Source organism: Callorhinchus milii, unplaced genomic scaffold (assembly GCF_018977255.1).
Source record: "Callorhinchus milii isolate IMCB2004 unplaced genomic scaffold, IMCB_Cmil_1.0 Scaffold14, whole genome shotgun sequence".
Lineage (NCBI taxonomy): Eukaryota > Metazoa > Chordata > Chondrichthyes > Chimaeriformes > Callorhinchidae > Callorhinchus > Callorhinchus milii.
In genome coordinates, this window is record NW_024704755.1 from 9,046,849 (window position 1) to 9,069,756 (window position 22,908).

At 38.0% G+C, this 22,908-nt stretch overlaps 1 protein-coding gene across 3 annotated transcripts in view; it reads right to left on the reverse strand.

Moving 5' to 3' along the window:
* Nucleotides 1-22,908, reverse strand: part of znf423 (zinc finger protein 423) — a 128,338-nt gene that overhangs the window by 95,840 nt on the left and 9,590 nt on the right. For 2 of the 3 annotated variants that reach the window (XM_007889430.2, XM_042340318.1), the window contains exons 2-3: nucleotides 17,828-17,887; nucleotides 283-486 (exon numbers count right to left, since the gene is read on the reverse strand). In XM_007889430.2, the coding sequence (XP_007887621.1) occupies nucleotides 283-486; nucleotides 17,828-17,887 (264 nt within the window). The remainder of the gene's footprint in view (nucleotides 1-282; nucleotides 487-17,827; nucleotides 17,888-22,908) is intronic. The other variant, XM_007889432.2, reaches the window with a different exon arrangement.

Below are 22,908 nucleotides of genomic sequence, written 5' to 3' on the forward strand. Positions count from 1 at the left end.
AATGTTCTTAACTTTTAATCATCAGAACAAATTAATTCTCTTTTGGGGTTAAGAAGAAAGTACTTAGTAAAACCTCACTGGTCTCCTATGCCACTTATTATCTTGTGTTCATAATCTATTTCAATACCCAAAATATAAAATCCAATACTTGAGAATTACCAAAATCTCCCATTAACCCTCTAAAATAAAACATGTAGTTAAATGCAGTAAAATAGTTTCTAGTCTGTTGTACCCAATTACCCAGTCTACCCTAGCCAGAATGCAGATCTAATTTAACATTACCTCCAGGACAGCGATGTGCCCGATGTTCAGTCAAATCAGCCAGTGAATCAAAGTCCTGCTGACAATTATCACAGGTGTAAATTGACTCATCTTCCACGTCTTCATCATCTTCATTTCTTTCTTCCTGACTGGTCATGCTGTGCCTATCTTCCAACAGTTGTCCGTCCTTGGTATCATACTCTTGGTCTCCTCCTGAGGCTCCTGCTGATGAAGCAGAATATACCATAATGTGCGCGATTACAGTGTGGAAAGATTTAAGAAAATAAGCAAGCATTATTAATATTGATGCACACAAATTAAATAAATAATATGGTATGCTTGTGAAAAGTGTATTTCAATATTATACAAGCCAATCCTAGAACAAAAATCTACAGTTCAAGTAACAATATCCCTAGCAAATAAAATGTCAAAGTCAAGAATTATATTGTACTGAAAAATGATTACAGGTAACAAACAGAAATCTGAGATGTGGAACATTAAAAAGGTAAAGTAGTTAAACATCACTTGTAACAAAGAATAGTGTTTAAAAAATGCTTTAATTTTTTTTAATTGGATTAGTCAGTTTGGGTTCAGCTAAATCCTGGGTCATCACCCTCAAAAAGAAACATTAAACCCTACATATTTTTTAGATTAAGATCAAACAGGATAATATATTCAAATTAAATTATTTTTCTGAGAAATTACATTTAATACATCACTTTTTGGAAGCAAATGCACTATCAACAACAACAAAATTACATTTATAGAGCGACTTTCATGTCGGGAGGACGTCCCAAAATAATTTTTTGGAACTAAATAATCCCATTAAACAAAATCAGTGAATTGATCTGCTGAATGCAATCAGTGACAAAATGTCTCACAATGTGATTGTTAATCAAACCAAGAAGTCTGTATTCATACAACTATATAAGATGCAAACTACTTATGCTGTAACCTGTCTTGAAAGGAAGAATTCTAATTTCCTACAGTTTACATTATTTATAACATCATACAATTGAATGTATTTTGATGGCTCAGTTATGTTCCAAGTGCTGTGCATCTCATTCATTAATTCAATATACTAACAATAAATTACAGTCATATAAAATGTTGAAACGTATTCACTACAAGCGCAAGTAATGTTTTACGAAAAATATTCACACAAACAATCACCAAATTATATTCTGGTAAATATGGACTAAACATATTTCAGGGGTCATAGAATTTTACAGGATTATAAAGAAAAAGCTTGCTGTGTTTTAGAACAATAAGATTCAGCGGCTTTCCAACTTGTACATTGTTATCTGCTTTTGACCTCCTGGAGCTCCGACCTTTATGACCTTCTCGAGCTGTCATTTGTCTGACTTTGACAGCTGATTGTATCAAATGCCAAGAACTCCATATGTGTGAAAACTTTCAATGGGATTAATTTTCAACAGTGTCAACAAACAATAACTACGGCAAGATGTATGGAAGTTCCATCAAATTTAAATAAAACTTACAAGAATCAATTTAATTCTCCCTCACTGATCACCTCAACTGAATGACAAGAACCACACAATTTATTTTTAATTCACTATTACCTTTTTTAAAATTCTAGTACGACAATTATAATTAATTTAATTCTGATACTTTTGCAATATGCCCAGTGTCGTCTTGACTAATAGCTTACCTTCTATATTAATACTATAACACCACTAACAGCACTAAAGCAAGCCTGAAATACATCATTGAATCTGTCAATTTTTTTTAAAAGGGCAAATAATTTTCTGTGCTTCCTATCTGCACACTATGCAAAACAATTAAACAGTGTTGAATGTCCCTGAATGTACAAGACACCACTATTATTGCATATAAAGGGAATGGATGCCTGGGAGGATTCCTTGGAAAGCCTTCTCCTTCTTGGCTCACAAGCCATTACATCATTCACTTTATGAAAACAACAGGGCAACACTAACACACTATGTGGTGGCAAATGTTACACTATGGTCTTCTGGTCTCTTTCCCTCGTGAAAACAATAACCGGCCCCCTTTAAGGTATAAAGTATTGACACATCTGGTAATAGTTTGCAGCACCCAAGTACATGCCCAATAGGGAAGATTCTATGTTGAGTGTGTGCGTGCGCCCGTGTGTGTGAGGGATTGGGGGGTGGGGAGAAGTGGAGTATCTGACAAAGCTGAAGCTTCATTTGGGGCAAAATTACTCTGTACTGTTTACAGGGTCTCTATAAATAATAATAATAATAATCCTTGTATTTGATATACAGCTTTTCATGTCTTCTAGATGTCTCAAAGTGCTTCACAGAATATACTGTAAAGTGAATTGACTGTATATTTGTGGGCGAGGTTCTGTACATTCAAGGCAACAACTATTGAAGAGTTAATTTTTCACTGTTATACTATTTTCCAATGATGAAATGGGTAGCACTGTGAACGTTGGGGGATATTACAATCTGGTACAACTGGGATCAGCTGTTCTTTTCTACTTTATTAAGAGGTTAGATCATTTAAATGAGAACTCTGGCCTATTTAAAAATGACTGGTTTAATTAATTTACTCTCATCTGCAATCTTCTGCTATGCTTCCTGAACAATGTGGTACTGCGGCAATAATATATGCAGAGTCTACCATTGTATTCTTCTGCTTCACGCAGTGTCTACTGACGTATAAGTGACTGATTCCTGTGTAACAATACTATGTAAAAAGTTGCCATGGTGCGAGCTGCTATCCAGTTAACCAAGTTGCAAAATATTTACTCAACTGATAAATTATAGGACCTTATTTTGTAAATATAATTTGGACAATATCCCAAGCTGTAAAATAGCTACAAACAAACAATGGACACAATGTAATCCATCTACAACATAAAAATATAGCAATTCCTGATTGACATGTGTACAGAGCAGGTGTATGCAATGGAATAGGCATGAATCCTTCCCTATAGCCCATTATTAATTCGCAGGGATATCCATTGATACCAGTTTGTAAAGGAATATCTTGTGTTACTTTTGTAAGTCTCGGTAAACAAAAAAGTCTATAAGGTTGATCAGACAAGATTTAAACCTCCTGTGTTATGGTGGCTATGAATTATTAGGTTATTTTCACTCTTTCTTTTCATACTCTTCAATTTGACTTTCTCACAATGATTAATTTTTCAATTATTGAGATCAGGCTGATGTGCTTGAGATTATCAGGAATTAAAATATTTCTCTCATGTAGATGTTGCCTTTTAATGACTAACCATACAAATGAACATACAAGTACTAACTCTACTACCAATAAAATCCAAATCTACACATTAAACAATTTGTTTGGATAATGAGGCATGTCTGTAGTCACTGATACTTACAGTATTTTGTATAGCAAAGACATGAGCGTCTGGAGTCTAATCATACCAATAAAATTACAGCAGAACAAACTGTTAAGTAACGAGTTTGTTTTATCAGCTAAATGAAGCTATTACTGAATTTTCTATTTCCAGCCTTCATTCTGAACATCATAATTTCCTAATTTATGTAACCATGGTAATGACATGTAATACGTTTCTGATCACAGCTTGGAAAAATTGGCAATTTTTAAACTCAACAGGAAAAGAAGGCAAAGTTACAAGTGAAAATCTTGTCAGCTTAAGTAAAAGGTGCAATATTATTTCAAGTTATAAATGAAAGTATTGAACTGCTTCAATTTATATTTTAAAAAACTGTATCGCTGCTGCAAATCAGGTAATATAATAAGTTTTGTTCTCCAGCAGTTAGGTTCTAAACAATACTTCAATATATTTCAGGATTTTAATCACTAACTCAGTACTTTGTCACATTTTCACCCATGCACTTCTTTATTGTGAAAATATTAACAATCTTTGTTACATTGTAATTTCTCTCTTAATAAACAGTCAGATTGTTTTTTCCTACAATAAAAGTGAAACTCAAGAGTAGGAGATTTCGCAATTTAACAAAAATGTTTTTAGTTGAGACCACCCTGGTTAAATATCACAAGATTGGTTTGGATGAAGAAGGCCCTTCAAACCATCTGATATCAAGCTTCCAGAATACCTACAACAACTTAGTTATATAGCGCCTTTCATGTCGGAAGAAAATGCCAAGGTGCTGGACAGTTAAGGGTTTGGACCCAAGCTGGGGGTCAGAATCAAGAGGGGTGGAGGGCGGGGGTTTTGGGAGGGGGGCCGAAGGCACGGTCAAAAGGTTTTCAAGAAGGCAGGTTTTCAAGAAGGCGAGGGGGCAAGATAGAGGGATTCCAGGGCAGAGTTCCAAAGGATGAGGCAGAAAAGCTGAAGATCCAACGGCCAATGGTGGGACGGGCAGGGTGGGGGACATGGAGCAGGCCAGTGCTCACCCAACGGAAGGGAGAGGGACAGGTTGGTATGGTGTTAATAGGTCGCAGAGATAGAGAGTAGCAAGACTGTTAAGGGCTTTAAAAGTGAGGATGAAGATTTTAAACTCGATCCTTTGAAGAATGGGGATGCCAGTGGAACTCGGCAAGGATGTGGATGATCGGTTTACGGAGCTTGGTACAGAGTTTTGTTGGGCGAGTTGCAGAATTATGCATAATATTCTGAGTTCTGAGCGAGGTGGGGCCCACCTCGCTCGCTCCATTTTTGGCGGGCGGGCCTTTCGCCACTTTACCCCCACCCTCTGGAACTCCATTCCACAGTCTCTCTGCCTCGCCCCTCCCTTGCCACCTTCATGACCCATCTCAAGACCATCCTCTTCGACCGTGCTTTCGATCTTCCTACTCCCCCCCCCCCCCCCCAACCCCTAACCCCCATCTCGGGTCCATAACTCTGTCTGCCCAGCACCTTGGGACGTCCTCCCAAAGTGAAAGGCGCTATCCAAATGTAATTTTGTTGTTGTTGTTGTTTTAATATGTACCCTTGTGGAGGGAAGAGTTGGGAAGTCCAGCAAGCAGGGAGTTACAACAGCAACAACAACAAAATTACATTTATATAGCACCTTTCACGTTGAGAGAACGTCCCAAGGTGCTGGACAGTCAGTGTTTCGGATCCGAGCTGGGGGTCGGGATCGGAGAGGGTGGAGGGCGCGGGGGCGGGGGGGGGGGAAGCAGGGTGATTGAAAGCACGGTCAAGGAGGAGGGTCTTCAGGTGGGTCATGAAGGTGGCAAGGGAAGGGGAGAGGCGGAGGGACTGTGGGAGGGAGTGCCAGAAGGTGGGGGCAGAGCGGCAGAAAGCCTGTCCGCCAATGGTCGGGCAGGCCAGAGTCCGCTGGGCGGAGGGATCGGGCAGGATGTTAGGAGGTCGCAGAGATAGGGGGGAGCAAGGCCATAGAGTGCTTTGAAGGTGAGGACCAGGATCTTGAACTTTATCTTCTGTGTGATGGGAAGCCAATGAGTCGGGCGAGGCTGGGGTCACGGAGCCTGGTGCGGGAGAAGACATGGGCTGCAGAGTTCTTGATGATCTGCAGCCTATGGAGGGAGGGATTTGGTTGCAGTAAGTCATTTGAATAGTGGTCACCATAGTATGTTTGCAGTTTATTCCTTGGGACAACACTATAAAATTTGTCAAGAGTCCTATTATTTCTTAGCCTGGAACTCATCCCCTTCCCTGAAAATAAAAATGTGTTTCCGATCAGTGTGTGTATTCAGTACTCACTGCTCCATTCCAAAGGATGGTAACAGCTATCTCTTGTGACAATCTCCTGAACTCTCGCCATTTAAACTGCCTTTCTGAAATTTCTGAACTATCCCACCAGCCCAACTGCAGAAGCAATTACGAAGGTATAGCTACCCCAAGACAGCAGCAAGAAAAGCATCTACATCCTTACTATTGTTAAAGAGAAACTCACGTATCCTGGGTACAGCAATAGGAAAGAAGTTTGCAACAACTTCATTATATTTCACCTGAAAGAATCTCTCTCGCCAATGTGACCTTAACCAGTCATTCTCTTATTAAAGCCACTTGATGCCGACCTTCATTATAGATACCTACATATTTTAGGCAAACTTTCACCTGAAGACTGGAAGATCCCCAAATACTTTCTTTTTCAGATTGGCCAATTGTCATTCCTTATATGCATTGACAAATGCAGCACAGGCACAATATTAATTGGAAATATCTTTAGTGTCAAAATGTCACTATCGGAGTGTCCCTATTGTGTGCATTTGCAGGTTTTATCCACAAGATCTCTGCACTTCTTCTCATTAAACACTGACGTGTCCCTGAATATGACCCTTATGACTCCCCTGTGGTAGTGGTACTAATGAAGGAAGGAGTCAAAATGAGAGCATATAATTTGGGGTATAGGGATGGAGGGACATTCAGCAGCACTTTCAAACGGCAGGGCAAGTGCCCCTGAGATGTATAATAGTACCATGTGTAGGTGAATTTATGAACTGGTATTTGCTGAAGTAGAGGTTGTGCTATATGTTGCATTTTACTAAAATGTATTGCATCGTACAGTTTCTTCAACTGCAGGCAATCCAGGTTCATCTACAGAGAAGAGAGATATATATGAACGCCTCACGTCCACAATTATATCAGCAACAAATTCATGTTTGTTTAGTGACAATTTATGGGGCATAATGCATTGGCATTGTACTTTTCTGTTAATAAATCTCAACATTATGATTTTAGAAAATGTTCAAGAAGGGAAAAACATTTTGAGAAGATTCTTCCCAAAATCCGTAGAGAAATAATATCAGCTTCCTGCACCTGGCCCCTTATGTCGTCGAGATGTCTCAAAGCGCTTAACAGGATATACTGTGAAGTGTGTATTTATTGTAAAGACCTTATCGCCCACAAAAACTGTATTTTATGAACAATTAGGTCTGAGCACATCACAAAGCCAGAGTTAGACACCAAGGAGGATAGTGAAGGTTACCATAGGCTGATTGAAGAGGTAGTTTATCAAGGCAGGATTTAAAGACAGACAGAGAGGAGATGAGAGGGGTAGAGGAGAGAGTTCTAGACAAATTTTTTTCAGACTTTAGACACATCTTTACTTTACCTTCACTACATTGCCCACTTCTTTCCCCAATTTCACTCCACGTCCTGTTGAAACTTTCATTCATGCCCTTATTGCTCCCCTGACTCAAGGCTCGCATTTGCTGAAAGCTCGGTCCCTGATGGTGGTGAACAGGGAACACTGCAGGCCAAAATTAGTCAAGCAAGAGGAATGAGCAGAAGAGAAGAATAGGAGATCACATAGAGAGGTAGGAGAACATTAAAGGAATTTGTGAAGTTGATGCATTGGAATCAAAGAGTTGGCGAGGACTGGGGTGGTGGCCATGTGGAATTTGGTACGTGTGGGGATGCAGTGGCAGAGTTTTTGATCAACCGCAACTTATAGATGATAGAACTGGGGAGGCAGGCGAGGAGTGCAGTTGAGAAGTTGAGTCGGAAGGCAACAAAGGCATGAATGAGGGTTTCAGCAGTGATTGGTGTGTGTGGTGGGGGGAAATGTGGGCAATGTGGTGAAGGTGAAGAAAAGCAGTCTTGGCCAGGGATTGNAAAAAAGTGTTCTGAAGAGTCATACCCCAAAACAACCATTTTCTCGTTGAGATGCTAATTGACCAGATTTGTATATTCAGCACTTAAGTTCTTATATAATCCTTCTGCAGATCAGCTCCAGAATTTGGATTTCTCAGCTTCTTTTAGACAAAATATTATTACAATGGCAAATAAGGATTAGGTGTGTAATTTTCTACTTGTTTAGGCACTTACACACTTGCACTTGCTGAAATTGTGCAACCATCATGTCTAATTACTGATTTCCAGTAGTAGGATTCAGTGGACCAGAATATGCAGCAACAGTTCAATATATCCTTAATGTCTGAAAACTCTAAAGTGTCTTCACGCCTGACAGTCTAAATATCTGCCGCTATATTGTTTCTTCAATAATTTATAGATATTCTACTTAAAGGTACTGTACTTATAATGTTGAAAATACTATGTTATGTGTGTCAAGTCTAATCAGCATATTGCTTTAACATAATATATTTATAAAACAGGTCTTTGCACTGTTACAGGGTAACTATTGTATGACTAAAAATAGTGATGCGGTGGGTCAGAAACTGAGAACTGGGAGTTAAAACAACCCATTTCGTGGTTGGCTGTCTTATCAATCGGTACTGAAAGTCTCGTCTCTGGTAAATGTTGAGATCCCAAGTGAACATTTGGGTCCTCTCAACCTAGTCCTGAATGGATATAAGTAATTCTCAACCTTCAAACCAGAGAAGTCACAGGATAACTAAAGTAGAAAATGGAAAAGTTATAATTCTGTATTATGGTGCTTTTCTAAAGACTATCTCAATCTAGGTTGACATTACTGTGTATTACTGAGGATGTGCTGCATTGTTAGAAGTGCCATCCTTGAAATTAAATATTAAATCAAGACCTGGCTAAAATTTAAATTGACACAAAAGATCCCATGCCATTATTTTAAAGAGAAGGGAGTGTTTCTGATTTCCCAGACAATATCTTTCTTTGATCAAAATGAATAAAAATAACATTAATTGGCCACTCATTTGGTAGTTGGTTATGGACACAAAAAATAATACTGCTTGTGGGAAGTACTTGAGGTGTTTTTACATCCTAAAACCCTACATAAAATGATTTGTTAAAAAAGATTAAACATTACATTTGCAAATGTCAATCTGCACCGCAGATGCAGCCCTTTAATGGAATATTCCAGGATAAGATGTAATGTTAAAAAAAAATCCAAATTAACAGAAAGTAAAACTGCTCGATGCCTCAGATGGCATAACTACAGTATAGTGTGGAACTTCAGTCACACAAACTTCCGAGGATCCTAGACTAAATTGCTGGTCTATACATTAGTTGTTGATTGATTTCTGCAAAGACAGCAATGGAGACATTTTCTATTACTTTAGAAGGAAAAGTAAAATCAACCAGGGATCCAATTACAACTGCAGGAACAATGTATGTGGATGTGAGATGACGACAGATGCTTGTCTGGGATGCTCCCACTATGCTGGAGTAGCCTGGTTAACAGTAACCCATGTGAAGCTCACACGTGAAGAATAGCCATTTGCATATGATCCCTGCAGGTGACCAGCACCCTTGGAACCACACTTTAACATGAGTTAACACCTCTGGAAAAGAGATTTTTTTCACCCCCAAGCTGTGCTAGGCTGTCCTTTCTATCTAAATGGTGATTCCAAAGCTAAGCGTCAAAACATTTCATCATTCAGCCTTGGCTCCCAGTTGTTTTTGTTAAGAACTTTCAACGGAACAAAGAGTTCTGGCAGCTGGGCAATGCAACATTACAATTTAAGTAGCCTCAAGCACCAGAAACACAGTGGCTCAGATTCACAAATCAGTCACCAAATACGCATTTGTGAAGGCAATTTTTTATACCAATCAAGGCAATAAATATCAGTGTGAAGTATATTATGTAAATCGTTTCCATTTTACGCACCCAGTATCAACATAAGTACTGTCAGGTCAAAACAAAACTCCCCAGCCATAGTGTCACAAGGTACAATACTGAAAAATATGTTCTATTCAATTAAAGAATGGTGTTAATGCCATGACAAGAGATTAGAAATGCATTATTCTCAGTTCATGAGTGTTTAAATTGTAAAACACAATATTCACGCTGGAATGAAATAGCAACAACAAGATTACATTTGTACAGCGCCTTTCACGTCGGGAGGACGTCCCAAGGCGCAGGACAGCATTTCAGACCCGAGCTGGGGTCAGGGAGGGAGAAGGGTGGGGAGGGGAAGGGGGGTGGCTGAAGGTATGGTCGAAGAGGAGGGTTTTGAGGCGGGACTTGAAGGAGGCTAAGGAGGGGGCGAGGCGGAGTGATTGGGGATTGGAATTCCAGAGGTTGGGGGCAGAGTGGCTGAAGGCTCTCCCGCCAATGGTGCGGCAGGTGGGCCGGGGTACGTCGAGCAGGCCAGAGCCAGTTGAGCGGAGGGAACGGACGGGTTAGTAGGGGACAACAAATTACTTTTGTATGGCACCTTTCACGTCAGGAGGACGTCCTGCATCCACACCAGTACTTCATAACCACCACTAAATATTTATCTTGTGATTAATAAAGGGAACAGGTGGCTCGCAGAATCCATTCTGCCAATTGTATGTAATAAGTGTTTTAGTTTAGCTGTCACCAGTATCAAATATAAGCATTAGTAAGTGTGAGCAGTATATTTTTCAAAATTGTTGAATTGGTATATTATCTGCAGTTCTGCCAGCATTGTAAAATCTATGGACTTTTATTTGACATAATAATAATCCTTGCATTTGATATTGCACTTTTCAAGTCTTCTAGTCATCTCAAAGCACTTCACAGAATATATACTGTAAAGTGAATGGACTATATATTTGTGGGTGAAAAGCAGCAGCCAATTGTGCACAGCAGCGTCCCACAAACAGTCATGGATTGAGTGACCAAATTATTATTGTTTTTTTGAGAGACTGACTAACAACTGGGTTCCTACTTACTGCTAGGTAAACAGAGGCGTGTGGAATAAGGAAACCTGCCCAACATTTCGCCCTGCCAGGAATTGATCCCACATCTCTCGCTTGCAAGGCGAGTGCTCTAACCACCGAGCTACAGGACTCTACAATGGCGATTGCTTAGATGTCAAATAAAAGTGCATACATTTTACACTGCTGGCAAAATCTTTGCCTATCCTTCCTTCCTCTCTGATATCTTGGGAAGTCAGTGAGCCAAATAATCAATAGTTTTACTTGTCATACCTCTTCTTGTAGGACACCAGTTAAATTGTGTTGTGGTACAGATTTTTGAACCTGTCTATGGCTAACTATAACTGATACAATATTTCGGAGCTACTGACATTCTGTTGCATAACACAGTTAGCTGATCCTTTCAATAAGCTGAAAAACCTCTGTTCAAACCTTCACTAGGAAACGTTGTTGGAAAATGTCAAGATTGGCTCAGCTGCATAATTCTTACCACACAAAAAATATGGACCATCAAAATAACATTCCTTTGCAACATTCCTTTTTTAATACTCTTTTAGAGCTGCAGATTTCTTAACCAAATCATAGTCAATGCTAAGTTGTCACGCTGTACAATGTTTTCTCCCAAGGTACACTCACACAGTGGCAACTACTATAACTTACTAAATTGAGCAACATAACTCATCTTTTCTTTTGTTCAAGTATCAGTGCAAGTCTATAATACCAAGATATGGAGCTTTGTAAGATTTTGCATAGCTTCCAGCGGAGCTGTTATCAATTATAATTAATGTTTTCAGTTGGTGGAAAATCTTGAATATGGTTAGGATGGAGATGTAAGATTAAAGAACAAACAGAAAATGTGGTGTTTTTATAACAATGCACTGAAACCAATCTCAAACTGATACAGACCTCAAACCGATACAGTGCAATAGCAAACTAAGACTGCTGTGAGAAACAGAATCTATTATTTGTTTAAGACTTGCAGGTGATACATTTCTACAAATTAATAATATAATCAGAATAATTTCTCTAAATATTTCAGTGGAAATCTAAAAAGTTGTAAAGTAACTATTGAAGCAACATGTAGAATTAACACTAGGTCTGTTTCCAGACGCACAAATGAAACCTTGTTAGGTCCCCAAATACCAATTTTGAAACTGAATCTCAGAACTCAATAAGAAAAAGGCATTTATAAGAGTTTGTCAAAATCTACTAAAGCACATCTGTCACTGATGTGACAAGATGGTGATTATCTCGGTTCTCTAAAATCAACAGTGAAAATAAAGAACTGATAGAAGCAGCCACTTCTGAGCCATTCAATTAGTTGCATGTTCGTTCTCTGCTTTTCTCCTTCACAGGAGTCTGATTTGGAGAAAGCATGTCTGCTTCATGCCTATCCATTTCCACAGTGCAGCCCCTAGTATGACAGGTTATGGGTATGTTCATTTTCATTGTAGCACTTACGCTACCTTGAGTCATAGCAGTCAGATGAACAAACTGGCAGCACTGTGACATTGTTCACTTTGCTTCCAGCAGTGCAGAAATGTTTAAAATTATGCTGAACTTCCTTCTCGGACTCTACTATCAGTAATTCAGCCCTAGAGATCAACTCCCGCAAACTCTTAAGATGGATTTCAGCATGAACATTAAGCTTAAAGGCACCCAAGAAAACAGAAATGAAGACATTTTACAGTAATTAACAGGGATTTCCCAGAACCCCCTTTCATCCATTTAATTTGCATTGGCACCTTCTGCTTCCATGCTCATTCAAATACACTTTAATTGGATTCTTAAAAATATACAGAAACTTCCATCATTTCCAGTGGGTCTCTCTAGACATTTCCAAAAGGTACACCCAGCTTGTTCATAATAAATGTAGCCACACATCTAATAATGACCTACTCACTAATGAAAAAGCATTGTTGTTGCTGTAATTAACCACATGAAGATTTAAGTGCAAGGAAATTAGATCTATTTACACACAGTAATCTAGCTGATGAAGCTAAAGAAAGCTATGCAGGGAAACTCTTAATTAACCCTGAAGTACATGATGTTCTTTTGCAGTGCATTTCTCAGCATACAGGAGATTAAAAGAAAACTAAATTTACAATTATTTTTATAATTGTTTCATATAGAAATTATATTTTGTTCTATTTATTATTTCAAATGAAATATATTCTAGATCATAAAGTGTTAAAATAGTTACAAGTTTTATATCTTTCAACCCTACTGCCCATATTCCTGAAAGAAAGGACTCACTTTCTAATAATAATAATAATCCTTGCATTTGATATTGCGCTTTTCACGTCGGGAGGACGTCCCAAAGCCCTTCATAGAACACACTGTAAAGTGAATTGACTGTATTTGTGGGCGAACGCGGCAGCCAATTGCGCACAGCAATGTCCCACAAACAGTCATATGGATTGAAAATGACCAGTTTATTATTGTTTTTTTTTGGAGGGATTATTATTAGGCTCTGTGTGGAGTAAGGAAACTTGCCCAAGGTTTCGCTCTGCCTGGAATTGAACTCAGGTCTCTCACTTGCAAAGCGAGTGCTCTAACCACTGAGCTACAGGACTCCACTTTAGGATATGGTGGGCAGATCTGTTTAGTTCTTCTCCATAACCCGCACAATTTAAGATTTTGACAATTTGTCCAGTCATTGACACATAAATTGGTACATCTACCCCCTATGCTGTCAAGGCAAATATAACTTGCACGCAAAAATATCCTGTAAACAGTCATTAAGTGAATAATCAATTTTATATGGGGGACTGTTACCCAAAAGTTTATAATGTTTATGTGGTGAGGATTAATCTCAAAGGAGCAGACAAGTTCTAATCCATCTCGTCTTTTTTTAGATAATAATCCTTCAAGAAAAAAAACAATAAATTGGTCAATTCAATCCACGACTGTTTGTGGGACACTCCTGTGCGCAATTGACTGCCGAGTTTCGCTCACAACTATACAGTCAATTCACTTTACAATATATTCTGTGAAGGGCTTTGAGACATCTAGAAGACGTGAAAAGCGCTATATCAAATGCAAGAATTATTATTATGAAAGGAGAAACTCCCTTCCTTCTTCCGAGAGGTACCATGGGATTTTTAATGTCCACCTGAACAGGCAGATGGAACCTTAGTTTTACATTTCATATACAGGAAGCACCTCTGATAATGCAATGTACCCACATATTTTCTCTGGAGTATCAGCCTCAATTCTCCCAACTTGGGATTTTTAAAACAAGGAAAATTAGGCACCTATAATAGTATGTTTTCACAAAAAAGTCACAAGTACTTGTAAAACATATTCTTCTTTGGTCTCGTACACCAGTATAGTCTCATCAATCCCAGTTTCCCAAATAATGCAAATTCCTTGGGACTGATCTCGTCAACCACAATCTCTCTGACTGGTTTCTTATCTGAGTGTTAAAGGGAGTGTTAAACTAAGCAGAGGCATTGTGAGAAAACAATCAAGATAAAAAAAACACCAAATCCAATTAGTCTGGTTAGAATCTAGTTACAAATAGACAAGGAGAAATTGCTGATGAAAAAAATTTCTGGCGCTTGAACTTTATGTATTGGGTCATGCCTTAACCATATATGGGTAAAACAGAATGAGAACTGAGGTACAAGACCTGTGCGCTTAGCACAAGAGATTTGAAGCGAGGCAAGTAAAGAAATGAACAGGGTCAACTCGTTTCCCAGAGGAATCAGGTAATGCCGTTTTCTCTGTAAAACTATCACTTTAATCTTTGTGCAGGTTAACTTTGTATTTGTTGACTGAATAAAATTGCTTGTCATTGCACCACCATTTTGGTAGTCTCCTGCAAATCTCTCTGACTTACATAGTGAAGATTAGTTCAATCAGAGAATAATGTATACCCTGTTTACCAATAGAGGTAAACTACTGCAATGAAGCAGCATCGCTGTCAGCACTGTAGAGACATGGAAACCTGATTAAGACATCCACCTCCACACTACAGTGAATCAGGTCTGTTAAAAACAAATACCCAATTTCAATATTCTGTGCATGTAAAACTGTTGCCAGAAAAGTACTACAGTCCCTCAGAGACCGTCAGTAAGTAAATGCAGACCAAACTCAACCAATAAGTACAGTTTAGAGGCATGTAGCAAATATTTTCAGGCTTTAGTTCTAGGAAATGGACCACTTGCTGTAGCTACTTTGAAATGATCCACATTAGGTGCCATCCAACACTGCCATAACTTCTGCATCAGTTCCCAGTTCAGTTGTATACTTCGGAGACCAATACTCATTGTGGCTAATTGAAAACAGAAGAGCAAATCCCCTTTGATTTATTTTTAAAAATCCACTTTTAAAAATCCACGTTTTCTCTTATGGGAAGCATAAAATGCTTGCTTTGTTTTTGGTGAGAGGTTCTACTTAAGCACTGATACCAATTGTTGGTACAATTGAACAAACAACAACTTGCACTCACACATCTTTCACGTGGGGTAGCGTATCGGAGCTCTTTTAGACTCGGTGCTCCCAAGAGAAAATGACACCTGTTGCAGCAATCATCTCGGCCATCAACTTGAAGCATTAAAAGTTCCTGTCTCTCCTTTTGAATGCTGCACAGTATAAACACTTTTCTGGGACATGGGTGAAACAGATGCTGCAGGCATGAACCAGGGCTACGTTTGCACGATAGGCTGCTTCAAAAACACATTANTTTTTACCTCCCCTCACCTACTCTATGTGAGATATACCCAACACCAACAATTACGTAGATTATTAGGCCACTATCGGAGTTAAAACTAGTGACCCATGTCATTATTGACTGTGGTAATGTGAAATATTAGACTAGAACCTTTATTAATTGGGGAAGGGGAAGGAGAAAAAAGTACTCGCCTTTAATCTTATCTGAGCATTCTCTAACAATCACCCACATCCTCATTACTAAAGCTTCATCTAGCACTGGTGCTAATGTCCCTAATCAAAAAGCTTTAACTGCCTTCTCCCTGCAGACCTTTCTGTAACCATGTGAATGACTCCAGAAAAAAATGTGGACAGACACACACACCAAATTGGGCTAGTTCTTTTATCCAAGCAACCACTAGAGTATACTCTTCGTTTTCCAGTTGCACTGAATGGGTTTCTTGGAATTGGCAGACCCACGAGAACTAATCTAGTTTTGCTATCTGGACTATACAGTCTCCAGGAACAGAGTGCAGATTTGAAAGGAATGCGAACCCTCAGGGATCTGCCCAGGAAGTTTACGTCTTCTCATCAGAACTTCTGGACTAACAGAAAGTCCCAGAGGAAGCAAGGCAATGTTCCCTCATCTCCCTCATAGGAGCATTACATGCCTGACCACTATCCTTATACTGAACATGTTTAAAGTCAACTAGCTGTACAATAAGATCTATTCAAGTCATAATGTTGTATTACTTTCAATCAGACATTCCTGGTGGCTCTGTATAAGCCCTCACAAATGTATCACCATCAGTCTTTCCAGATTTCAATTCCCACATCCCTCGTCCACAATTCACAGATTGTCCAGGAGGGAGAGTCAAGTACCCCAGCAGTAACTCAATACGTAAAGTATTCACCTAAGAACAGATACCCCATTCATTACTTCTTAAAGAACCAAGCCTGTAGAATTGTGAGAACAAGTTAAAAATAACAGTACATCTGTGGAATATATTTTTTGTGCTCCAGGATAACATAAAGAGTAACCAGTGATAGCAATGGAAAGATTCAATAAGGTTTGAAATGCAAGCATAAAAGGAGATAGGAGAATCTGAGAAAATATACAGCACAGTCACACAGCTATATTGAATAGATCCATGAAAAAGGCAAGCTTGATAAAAAATGACTTGCTGCTTGTAAGTTATAGTCAGTTGCGGACTATCAGTACTAGGCAGAATATATTCAAAATTATACAGCAGAATAATTAAACATTCTGGATAGTTATATTTCTTAAAGTATAAATATGGAAATGTGAAAATCAAAAGTGTTGTTAAACATCAGCTAAACGACCAACTGTCCAGCAGAATGAGCAAGCGTTTTACACCCAGTCAGCCTCTGCACTTTGGCACACAGTCCAGCTAGAAAAAGGAAGTGGGTAGCACATCATGCAACTAGTAGGAGCTCTGGTTTCTTTGTAAACAAACCTCTACTCCGTAATTATAATCATTACAAGGATTCATTTTGCTAGAAAAACTCAATTCCATGTGGCAAATTCAATTGAAAGGAGCTTCAAGCTTTTGTTTTCTACAAAGTTTATTTTATATGCAAAGTAACTTTTTAAAAAAATGTTGTTCTAACAAACTCCTAAACCCAGCTAGTCCTGCCTCTTTCTTGCGCTCCAAACTGACTGGAGGGATAGATTTGCTGTCACTTCTTACACTTTACAATCCGGCTACCCATCATATCACAGGTGAAATGCATGCAGCTAGACTGCTAACCAACTGTGCATTGCAGTAATTCAATGGAATGTGTTCCCTTTCAAGTAATATTGGGCTTAATTTGCAGTATTTTAATGTATTCTTTCAGAAGGACCCCACATCGTGCAAATGGAGACATCTTCCAGTATCAGGACATGTGTCATATTGTCTACAGAAATTCCGTTCTAACAATCAAATTCCAGAGTAGGGATCCTGAAGATCAAGAGCAATTGTTGGTTCCAATGAGGAAATTCCGCTAAAAATTCCACAAATTAGATCAGATTATTCAAAAAATTAGAGTTCTCAGTAAGTGAATTTTAGAAATGTAATGTGGTTAACCAGATTAATTGGAGAGAGTTTGGTTTCTTAATTCTTTGAGAAATATTAAAAAATATACATTTATAAATTCAATGAGAAAAAGTTAATCAACTGCAAAAAGCTTAATAAAATAAAAAGTGGAGACAACATAGCTTAAAAGAAAACAAATTAATTTGGAAACTGTCTCCAGTATAAATGTAGTCAAGCAAAATCCAAAATTGTAATAGCTCTATTATAAATCAATACATTAAGGCCCCACAATGCAGCATTTTTATTGGGCAACTGGCATCTATAAAGAGATTTTTCAAATGAAGATTTTCTTAGCAAAAGAACATTATTGATATTTTGAACTACAAATTATTAGTTTTCTGATATTAAAGGATTTGAGATGTTATGAATGACATAATGGTACCTGCTTGTACAGTTGCTGAGTCCCAGGTCAAGTCAAATTCTGAAGATTCACTTTCTTCAACTGAAACAAAATGCAGAGAGACCTGGTTATATCATCATTCATACCCTCTGAATGTTTTAAAACCGAACAGATGAAACACGCACTTCAATGCCTTTTTTGCTTGTAAATGTCATTCGCGAATATGTGCAGTTGCATCTCCCATATCAAATCATCCAAGGTGGAGGAAACATGTGACATAATTAAACAAGAAAACGCAGTCAATAGGTTCTAATTAAACAAACATACTTTCAGTTATTGACAACTAGGTAATCCAAAAAGTGTCAATAAGCATAAAATGATAATGCTATTCCTTCAGAGAATAATGTAAGAGAAACTATCCTGTATCAAGAACCAGACAAGGTTATTCTGATAGTGATGTTCATGTAATTTCAGATTTTAAAAGTAGTACACGTTTAGAGGAACTTATGAATTGGTTATGCAAACAAATAGCATATATAAAACAGTACACATAACAAATGCACTCTATGTTTTGGTTACTGATGATTATAAAATAAGATTTGCTCTCCACTCTTTTGGTCCCTAGTTCACCCATGGACAAGAAGACAGACAAGGGATCTGCTCCAAGCCTCCAGAAATGTTACTAGCCAATACTATTAACAAGTACTCGAGAACCATCAGGACAGATTGACCTGTGACTTTTGCTCTCACAAACTGAACTGTTTTAACTTCTCAGCAATGATACTCCATCAGTTTGCTATTCCTTGGACAAAGTTTAGAATCTCAGTCTCAACCTGTATTTGAACTTTACTTCACCTATTCTTGATTGGACCCACAAGATGGAGTGGCTTGCAGCAGCAAAATAACCCAGTTTAAAAAATAATTAACATTATGGAACACTATACTATGCCTCTTTTGGGTTTTGAGCAGAAATGCTGAAGACACCACACAAACAAAACATATTCCCTCCAGGTTGATGGTGAACGGTACAAGCAACAGAAAAAAAACGTTGAAGTTGTAAAAAGATTCAAAATTAAACTAAACCACAAAATAATTGAAATACAGTATTAATATGCCCAAGTCATAATTGAGAGATGCAGGTTTGCAGAAGCAAATGCCTTAGGGACTCTGAAAGTGCTCTTGATAACAAGACACAGTTGAACCTATTTCTCATGCTGAATAGAGGTATTTTAGTTTTTTTTAAAATCAAAGCAAGCAGAAACCAAAATAAAGGATAAATACTTAGACAGGAGAAATGAACACTTATGAGAGGTTTGGAGGAATGTCCATAAATGGTCCAGGTTTAATTCCATAAACGAGAAAAACCTGCAAGACAAACTTAATTTCTTCATTCATTTTTGACATGGTATGGAAGACTATAGGTACCTTGAGGTTTGGGGAGCAAAGAGAGCAAATCAAGCGGTAGAAACCATACTCCAGAATCCATACTGATCTATCAAATACCAAATCATGTTTGGGCAGCAGTATCAATATGGTTACTCCAGATGTCACCCCATAGATCAACTATCGTTCGTTCCCCTTTGAACAAAAAGCCAGAATGTTGTAATGCTGCAGAAAGGCCCAAATTTCAGCGGTTTTCAGAATACATTTCAAAATAATTCATAGAAGTTTCTATGGTCTAACACCAAACCCATCTGCCAGTTCTAAAGACTAATACCTGTCAATCTGCACGAAAGTAACATAAATCAGAATGCTTCCTCAATTGAAATACACCCAGACTGTCAGATCTGAATATACCACACAGTATTCTTCCGTGACTTTTGCTCACTCCTGCAGTGAATTCAATTATTGAGAACTGTTTCCTATGCTAACAAATTCAAGTGAAGAAAAGAACAAATCAACACAACTCCCGATTAGTGCTTGGAAGTCAGACATTAGAGGCATCTGCGACAAAGACAAATTAAGGAAATAGTTGTCAACAAGCATCCTGGTGGCTGAACAAACATCCAAGAGGAAAGCAATGGTGGCATCCTAGAACCACTGTTAAGCGCCCTGAGACACCGCCTAGCATGGAAGGCACTATATAAATGCAAGTTGTTGTTGTTGTGGAACCAGGCCACCAGCATTCTCAGTGGTAGAGGCATATGATGCAAATTGATACACTGAAGAGAAATTAGAGAATGGAAGATAGATACCCTTAACAGAAAATATGATTCATGAAATTCAATTCCACTTACCCAGTTTATGGTAATCAGAATTATTTCTTTAATCCTTAATCTCCTTGATGATTTACTTTACCACTAAATCACCAATCCAATATGTATTTGGACAAATACAAGCGTGACATAGCAGGATCTTGTTGTTCAAGGACTGCCATTTTTGGTCTGGATTTAGTGGAAAGGTATTATGTAGCTGACACTGGTTATCAGATCAGTCTGCAAGAAGCGACATAGATCATAACAAGACATGTTGTTCTTCATTTGATGTTGGACAGAAAATGCCTGAACTACAGAACTTCAGCACTTGCTGGTCACAAGAATATCAGCTGCACAAATTGATTTCATGACAATCTCTTTGCAATCAAAATATATTACAATATAAAAAAAGCTACAAGTGCCATCTCAACAATAAATATGACAAAACAAAAACATTACAATCTGCTTAAAACATATTTCCAGTACCTGATCAAATAGCAATTAGTTCTAATTACCTGTTTGAATAGCAACAAGGAGTCCTAAGAATTTTCTGAGACCGTGCAATAAAACTGCAATACTTATTCTAACCTGAATATATGAGACGCAAAAAACTTAAACGTCCACAATTAAAAAACATTCTCATGTCGCAATGAAAAATTCCAAGTAGCTAAAGCAGGAGTTCACACTCAAGAATAAAGCAGTTCATGAACTATAAAATACAATGGGTGGATCAAAATAGGATTCTGATCTGCCAAATGTTTCAGCCCTTTGGAGATTCATATTTTTCTGTTCTGCTCTGGATATGGCTCAATGCCATGTGAACTAGGTCTTGTGAACAGCTGCTGGATGGAGTAAACTAATGACTAATTTCAATGAGTAATTTTTCTATGGAGGGAAGGGGGGAGAAGAAAATATGGAAATATCAATATTCAGTTAGAAATGTACTCAATTCACCTTTAAATTGTTCTAATTAAATAAATGATAATTTACAGAACTTACCATATTAAAATGTGCATTTACAGTAAACAGGGTGGAAACTACAATTAGAAATGTTGAACATTTGCTATTTTACACATGAACTGTAGTATATTTATAATTAACCTTTTGCTTCAGATTGTTGGCCTAGACAAAATAAGTCACTCAGGATTCTGGGCAGTAACTCAGGTAGAGATTTAAACAAAACTGCTGTATCAAAAACTTTTAAAGTCAAATTTGTTTCAATTGTATTTCATAAATTGTCAGTGGAAAACATACAGCTGAAGGTTTCCATCACTTCCTGATCAAATTCCTGTACGTCACAGCAAAGTCTAGGCTGTGGTCTGTAACACAGGTGCTTGTAGAGTGCGATTGCAAAGTGCAGGCTGCTTTAACTTAGACTGCACATGATTCAGGTCAAAATTAGTAGAAAATGATTGCAGACCATAATCTTTAGATTGCTGACAATCTGTAAACATATTTGTTACTGAGGGTTTTGATCAAAACATTCAATTTATCGGGCAAATAATATATTTTTCTTGTAATTCTACAATATAGTTTAAAAAAATGTAATGGATGTAGGGAATTTTTCTGAAATGGCAGGACAAAAGCTGAGAAATAATGCTCTTTGAAACAATTAGACCATCAAAGAATATTAGGATTATCTACAATGTGTATTCCTCCTTGGTCTTTTAAAAGAGGTTCAATCTTTACATACACATCAGCTTTTGCTGTAGTACTTGAGGAAACTGATCTTGGAAAAATGTACACTTTACCATCAGCTTAAGTGAAACTCTTCCTTCCCTCTCCCAAAAGAAATCCTTTGGGTGCAAGAATAAAGTCAGGAGTTTCCCTAGCCAAGAGGGACTTTTTCAATGACTTGCCTCTAAAACCTCCCAAACCATGTCATCAACTGTGTCTTTGGTCAACACTTTAAATCTCTTATCGCCGTGTCAAAAGTCTACCCAACACATGTTTTTTTTATAGCAAGTTGTTGAGGATTTCCACTACAATGCGTCACTTAAAAAGACAACCAATGAATAGGCCCACTGGTTCCTTCTAGGATTGTATTATCCAACCTGTCAAGGACATTTGGTCCCTTGAGTAAATCTGCTGATCCAAGGGGGTATGCTCTTTAGCTTACATAGACCTAGCAGTTTGCTTTATTAATTAAACCAACTCTTTCAGTCAGTTCCAAAACAATTCTTAGCCTCTGCTAATACTGTTTTACAGTGCAAATTTCATTTTCCAGGTTGTTGATTACAGGAAATAACAGCTCAATCAGCTTTTTTTAAAAAACAGTCTGATGAAAATTGTTAGTCAGCCACACAAAAACAATGAGTGCATTGTGGTTCCTATATTGAAAATAATCCATGGCAAATCATTGCAACAGTTCAGTCATTTGACCAATGCTATCTAATGTTAACTCATGCCTGGTTCTCAGGAAAAGGAAGAATGTATCTCTGTCATTCAATCAGTGCCTTCATTTTACCTTGTGCCCCTTCTATGAAGCCACACACATTTGCAGGCCTCCTTTTCAGCACACTTCTTCCTGTTTGCAAAATGTTTACTCTGTTTTCTGCCCCATTCCCAATATCCTGCTCTTATTCTAAGATGGAGAACACTAACTGCAATTATTATAATCATTTTCGCATTTAATTTGGCACCTATGGTATCCAAACGTTTCAAACTACTTCACAGGTAATTGCTGTTAAGTGTAGTGTCTAGTTACAGGTCGACACGACAGCCAATTTATGCCCAGGAATGTTTCACAAACAGCCAGCCTTCAAGTGAATTCAATTTATCTTGTTACCATCTGGAACAGGATACCAGGAGAAAATCCCTTCTTTTCAAAAAGGGCCACGGACTCTTTAACATTTACCTGCTTAGGCAGAGAGGACCTTGGTGTAATGTCTCACTCAAAAGATGGTTCCTCTGTCAATGCATTGTTCA